This window comes from Brachyistius frenatus, unplaced genomic scaffold, assembly GCF_029030835.1.
Source record: "Brachyistius frenatus isolate BFR_SWC_R1_liver_20210118 unplaced genomic scaffold, ASM2903083v1 Contig_156, whole genome shotgun sequence".
Lineage (NCBI taxonomy): Eukaryota > Metazoa > Chordata > Actinopteri > Embiotocidae > Brachyistius > Brachyistius frenatus.
In genome coordinates this window covers 203805-210992 of record NW_027210755.1, presented here as the reverse complement: position 1 = coordinate 210992, position 7188 = coordinate 203805, and the positions used below count along the sequence as shown (strand labels likewise).

At 42.0% G+C, this 7188-nt stretch overlaps 1 protein-coding gene across 1 annotated transcript in view; it reads left to right on the top strand.

Moving 5' to 3' along the window:
* Positions 1-1504: 1504 nt before the first annotated feature.
* The window catches only part of nos1 (nitric oxide synthase 1 (neuronal)), a 47681-nt gene continuing 41997 nt past the window's right edge, over positions 1505-7188 (top strand). Inside the window, exons 1-2 of the mRNA XM_069716345.1 lie at positions 1505-1775; positions 5048-5830. Coding sequence (XP_069572446.1) covers positions 5109-5830 — 722 coding nt within the window. The 5' untranslated portion in view covers positions 1505-1775; positions 5048-5108. The remainder of the gene's footprint in view (positions 1776-5047; positions 5831-7188) is intronic.

Here is a 7188-nt window from a genome sequence, read left to right as displayed (position 1 = left end):
GTTTAGGCCAATTAATTCACATTATCACATAAATGCCATATTTTCACCACATTTTCCACATTATCTCATTATGTCCTCTATTGCAATGGTTTAAAAGCATCTCATCTAATAGACACTATTTATCTAAATGTTTCCAAACCATTATGTTTGGAAAAGTGGATGGAAGCACGCGATAATTCACATTTTATTTTGCCAGTTTTCTTAATATTATGTCAAACATTTTGACTATATTTGGAAGGAAACTAGATTATTGGAAGCCAGAACATCAGTTTGTTTTCTGATCCATTTAAAGGTCATGACTAATAGGAGTTTTCTACTTTACAATTAATCACAAGGGTACAATTATTTCACGATCACTCTTTTTTAGATTTATTTTCTTTAAAGTAAAATGTCAGAACAGATTTAAGCAGCTGATTCAATGATCAGCTATTGGCTCCTGCATGTTGACCGGGTCCTTTTTGACCCAGAAAGTAGCATTGCTGTACATTATGTAACAAAAACAAGCCAATAAATAATCCTGGTTCTTAATAACAGGAAAAATGGGTCCTTACCATGACACCACTGTCTCTAGGTAAGGCTTTGTTACATTTCAAGACTGAACCTCAAACAGACAACTTTGTGGGGTTTCACTGTTTTTTTCAGTGAATATATGAGGAAAAAATGGGTTTGGTGTCACTTTCTTCTATTTATTTTTTACTTTTAATTTAGCCTATATATTCCCTTCTTTGCATAAAAACCTGTATGGGCACTGACTTGGCACGACTCCTTCTTGTCTCTGGAACTGGTTATAGTTCTGTCTTATGTCTTTGGTGTTTTCTTCAGTGTGCACACAGTACAGCTGAAAAAGAGCTGTTTACTGCCCTCCTCACCTGACAAGTCTCAACAACCTTGAAGCCCAAAGGTAAAACTTTAACAAACAGCGTTTTGGCTGGTTTTCAATTGACTTTTATCCGTGCCTGGTCTTTCGAAAAGGGATTTATTTTGGCAGGATTAGTGAATAGGTGAACAATAATAATAATAATAATAATAATCCGTAAAAAGGCTGTCACGTTTGTGTTCAGCCTCTCTGCATTGTTGCTTCAAGGTAATCCGATGATCATCTCTGTATTGAGCATCATTGGACAAAGAATGTAATTTTCTCATAAAATAATGCAGTGCACACAAAGCATATTTCCAACTACTTTAATGTGTGTTTGTGATGCAAAAAATAGTAATTAAGAATTGAAAAAACAATACAAGTTGCATTCTTTAGTCAAAACTTCTGCCTTTTCTCTTAAATTTCCATTACAGATTACTCCATCCCCCCATTAGTCCGATTTATCTGCAAGTACAATAAGATCCCAATTAAAAGGCAGCAGGTTGCAGCGCAGCAGTGATGCACCTTGTCTTTTCTCCCACTTGCCTCTGAAGGCCCACGGTGGGCTCTGGGAGGAGTGTGTAGTGTGCATGAGGAGAGTCGGCTGTTGTATGCTGAGTGATGATGACGATAGCCGAGATAACTAAACCCACCTCCAGTTCATTTAAATACCCGCGCACGGCTCTCTCAGCTCGTCACAGTGTCTCCCGTTGCTCTGTATTTATAAAGCGCCCCAGTGCGCGGAAAGGCACAAGCATGCCTCGTCTCTAGAGAGGCAGAGCGCGTTGCTGCGACTTGGAAACGTTTTTTTGGATGAAAGAGCTGTGCAGCGGCTGCTGAGGAAGAGACGCGGCAGCGCAGGAGTTTTATCCCAAGTTCACTGCAGCAGGTCGTTGTGACAGCGACCTTGTTCTCAGGGGTGAGTAGTTGTTTTAATTCACTGTGCTCCCTTTATTTTCTCTCTTGTGTCTGTGGAAAATTAGGCTACGCAGTCCGCTGGTGGAGGAGGATGTGGAGCTTGAGAATAAATGGAGCGGTCCTAAACTATTATGTGTGCAAACCTGATTTATTGGAGCAAATCGGTTTGTCACATAAAATATAGCATTTTGCAGCCAAATGGGTTTTGTTTTTATTTTTGACAGTAAAAGTGTCGCCAGAACTTGTTGCTGAGAGACATACACACCAAATGTACGGTCGATGACAACATATTGTGCATTTTAGTCGATTGCATTCGTGCCATAGTGAGCAATCAAAGTAAATTTCGCCATCATTTGTCGTTATATTCTTGTCAAGTATTAAAGGCTCTTTACAAGTAGACACTATTTTAAAGAAATACCAATGATGCCATCCAGTTGTATTTCTTTGAAAAAGCTATTATTATTATTTTTATAAATAAAGATTGGTCATTGCGTTTCTCTTGGTAGCAACACGTTCTGTGTCTGGACCTCTGTTGACAACAGACATCAGAGAGGAAGACATTCTTGTCCTTCCAGCAGTGAGTTATTGGAGAAAACAGCATTATGTTTTGTTGCCGTCTTGGAGGTGGAGGTGTGACATTTTGCATTTACTGGTCCTGCATACTGAGTGACGGGAATAAAACGTACTTCTTCCTTCAGTTGACGCTTGGATTTACTGTTAATCCGGTTTTAAAAAAAATAAATAAAAAATGCCGTTTTAAAACAAACATTATCACGTCCACTTTACACATCATGCGCACTGTTTAGGTGCATGTGACCTCCAGATTCCTGTTGGGCACTGAAGTATGAAAACCACTCTGTGGGGATAATACAAGGCTACTGGGCTACATGCTGAGTGACGAGAATAAAACGTATTTCTTCCTTCGGTTGACTCTTGGATTACCGTTAATCTGGTTAAAAAAAAAAAAAGTGGGCACTGAAGTATGAAAACCACTCTGTTGGGATAATACTAGGCTACTTGGCCCCCAGTTCATTTATGGTATCGTATTTTGTACTGTATGTGCAACATGTGGGCACAATATAATAAACAACAATATGACTGATTTTGAAAAAGGGTTTTTTCTACAAGACAGGCCACAAAATAAAGCGAAACCAACCTTTGATCAGTGTTTGGCAGAGCAAGAAGTTCGTGCTGTGTTCAAATCATCTGTAGTTTATGAAAATCAGGCACGTGGGTCAGATGTTTACCTCCAAAGTGTATACAATTAAAAGCTTTATGAAAACCAATAACTAGTTCAACTTTACCAAAAGAAGAAATTAGTAGTAGTTACCAAGGACTGAATCCAGATGGTTTATTAACGAATACCTCACAAGCACTTGTAAATAACTGTATTATCACTGCAGATAATATAACAATTAACATATTTGTTCATGAATAATGATGATCTGATATAGACTCTATCAAGTTTCCTAATAAAACGTCTATTTTAATCCACATCAGTTGCCACATGACAAACCTATACCAAACAATAACAATTCATCTCTTTAGGTAATATAGTGTTGATATTTAGACAAAACAAATAATGTGCAGCTGATAATCGTCTGAGCCTGACACTGCAGCCTTCTCAAAAAATATTTTAAAGTAAGACTTTAACACTAACCCTCATATTCAGAGCACATTTCCATTCATTTCCACATCTGTTATTGGCAATTTCTTATTTTAGGTGGGTACAGCTACAAAGAGGGAGGATTAAAGGGCCGCCTATGAATTATTCCGGCGCCCCGGGACAGTTCAGCCCATATATATGAATGAGCGACACTTTTTCCTAAAGCCATGCACTGAAGACTGGACCCCGCGAACGTGCGATTTCAATCGCAGGTAAAGTGGATGTGTTGATGAACTGCTTGAAGTATAAGGCTTTAATGTTTAATTCTTACCAGACAGCGGAATAAATGGGCATTTTAATGAAGCCAGAACCTCACAGAATCTGCTCTGGAGAAGTTGGTGTTGTCCCTTTGATTTCTCCGAATTGTTGCGGAAGAGTTGAAATAACTAAAAGTGGTGTGACGACTTGAAGCGTTCAGCTGCGGTGGTGAAGGCGAAGCGCTGACCTTGGTACTGAAATATTCCTGCTCTGCTCAGCGTGCCTGCCCTCCTACAGGCTGCTGCTTGCGCAGCTTCACGTTTGTGTGCGTGTGTGTGCGTTTTTTTTTTTTTTTTTTTTTTTATCGTAGCCTACTGTTTATTCCAGGCGACGCCACCCACGCGACCAGATGCAGCGATTTCAAAGAACAACTAAGACGCTTGTAGTGGCTTCGCAGCATCAAAGGAAATAAAACGCATTACTGTTGCGTCTGGCAAAACGGGGCCACAGTTTGTTTTTGTTATCTAAAGTTCATTTCAAGTGCAGAGACAATGAAGCACGGGGTGAAAAAGAATATGGGACTCGAGCAGCACAAGCCTCGGGTTCGTGGCGGTTGTGGTGTGTGGTGAGGGGGCGACTTTATTTGCGTTAAATTAGACTGTTGTGATTATGCAAAGACACTTGCAAACGTAAGTTGTATGTGGTGTTGCATTAACAAAAGAGGGGATTCAGACACTTAAACGTGACGTGTTGGCATTTCCTCTGACTGCACATAGACAGGGGTGTGGCACAAAATGGGCCGTTTAAGTGAGCAGTTTCGGTGGGCCCCCTTCTTGTAGATCAAAGGCTCTCTGATTTTTTTTAATTTTTTTTTTTTACAAATGGCCTATTCGATCAAGTATTTGTACACATGAGTCTGTCCTGGTTTTTAGAGTAGTCACTAATGAACTGTTCATTCCACATGTAAACAAGTAATAATAATCTGTGATATGTGCTTAAAACAAACAAAACAAATAGCAGATTCTCAGTAAAGAAGAATTTTCGAAATCCAATGAAACCGTTTGCGTCGTTAGTCTTCCAGTTTCATGTACTCGGTATTTGTCTTTCAAACATCTGAGTGTGATGCAACGTTTAGTCAGTGTGATGCAGATACTGAGGATCAAAGAGGTACGAGCAGGTATGATTAGCTGTACAATATATTTCCCATGTTCATGACAATATTTTGCACCTGTTGCTCAGCGGGATTTAATGATCTGAATAACATTACACTCTGCTTTAATGACTCATATATCCTGTATGACTGATGCTAAATCAACACACTGTAAACAAATCATGCCGTCAAGGTCATTTCCTCCAAAACTAATAGAACTTCCATTTTCTCGCCTCCTTTTCCTTCTGTTGCTTTTCAGAAACATCCCTGGGGACACGCATAGACGCACACACGAGCATACGCAATCCCACACCGGCACCATGCAGGAGTCAGAGCCCACAGTGTGCCAGCTGCAGCCCAACATCATATCGGTGCGCCTTTTCAAGAGGAAGGTTGGTGGTCTGGGCTTTCTGGTGAAGCAAAGGGTGTCCAAGCCGCCTATAATAGTGTCAGACCTCATCCGCGGGGGAGCGGCGGAGGAGTGCGGCCTGGTGCAGGTGGGTGACATCGTGTTGGCTGTCAACAACAAGCCCCTCGTGGACCTGTCCTATGAACGGGCCCTGGAGACGCTGAAGAATGTCTTGCCCGAGAGCCACGCCGTGCTGATCCTCCGCGGGCCCGAGGGCTTCACCACCCACCTGGAGACCACCCTGTCTGGAGACGGCCGCCAGCGCACGGTGAGGGTCACGCGTCCTGCCTTCCCGCCCTCTAAATCCTACGAGCACTGGTCCCCTCTCAGCGCGTTCAGCCCGGGGCAGCAGCAGCAGGTCAACAAGGAGCCCCAGCTGCGGGCCATTGAGAACCTGTCCTCTCCGTCCATCACCCAGTCCCTCCTGCAGAGGGGCGGCATGCAGGGCCAGGACCCCTTGCTGATGAGTGATGGGGCCCGCGCAGCGCTCCTGTGTAACGGGCTTGAGGAGAACAACGAGCTGCTGAAGGAGATCGAACCAGTGCTGCACCTCATCAAAAACAGCAAAAAGGAGATCAATGGAGAAGGCCAGAGGAATGCTGGGAGAAGGGACGCCGAGATTCAAGTGGCCTGGTAATTTATTATGTGAAACTTCCTTGTTGATCCCTGAGTTAAAGTGTCTTTGCCCTCCATATCTTCCACAGTGAGAGCTGCATTTAGAGGACAGATAGAGAATCGGGATTTAGCTCAAGTACTCCTCAAGAAAATGGTTATTGGCTAATACAAGCACTTGCACCTGGTCCTGTGATTTTCTCCCTGCAGTCTCTGACACATCTGTGTTACATTAGCTGTTACAGACAGGCTCTCATTCACCTAATGTGACTCAGTCAGCGAGGAACAGTAATTACTGTGTGCTGGTCTCTAGAAAACCACTTAAAGTGACATCGCTCACAACATCTCGGCCATTTCAGTTACTATTCTTCATCTACTCAACCAACTACTTTATGTAGAGTCTCGTAAACGTTGGCAGCTTTTCACACTTTATATAAAATGTATGTCTTTATTTATGCTATCAAGTCAGTTCTTGATCTGAGATTACAATCCAGTATCACGGCAAAGTGTGAAATAGACATGCTGGTCTACTACAGCAAAACGTGAGGTAGCCACGCTTTGGCCTGTCTCGGCGTGAAAGTTGCACATTTTGTAATCGTGCAACTTACATTCACGTAAACGTCATGTGACGTGGGATCATGTGACCAAGGTCCCTCTATAAATGTTTAGAGACCAAATACGAAGGACATCTTTTGGCAATAGTAGCAGAAAGGATAGGTGGCTTGGTGGCATTAGCTATGGACTGCCCCGTGGAAGGATGAGGTTCAACCATGATCTTCTTTTTTTCCTAACCCCAACCATGTTTTTTTGTCACTAACTCCAACTATGTATGTTTTGCAAACAGTCATTTTCTTGTAAATCAAATGGCTCAAGCATGCAGTAGGTTTCATTTTCATCCACTACGGGAAAATGTGTAACTTTCACGCCTAGACAGGCCAAAGCGGGGCTATCTCCAGTTTTACTGTAGTGGATCGGTGTGTCTATTTCATGCTTTTCCGTGATACCGGGTTCGATATTGGGGTTCAAATTCTTTAGTAAATTATTTGCATCATCAGAAACTAACAGCAATCTACATTCATTTGAGGCCAAAATTAAGATATATGTGAGTATACTTTCAGAGGCATGTGCTTCATTAGTATTGAGCATAATTAGCATTCTGTAAAAGAACGCTTGTCACAGAGTTGTTATTGTTTATCAGTTTGCAAGAGACCTGTGCCTCTTGGTTGCAGAGGTCAGACACAGCAGTGGTTTAGCAAGAGAGTAATTGACATGGGAATTTGGCAACAATTCTGTGTAATTATCGTGTCTCCATCTTCACATTTAATGAGGAAAACTCAGAAATGTTGCACTGCTGATTGATTGCTTGTAGTTTGTTTGAG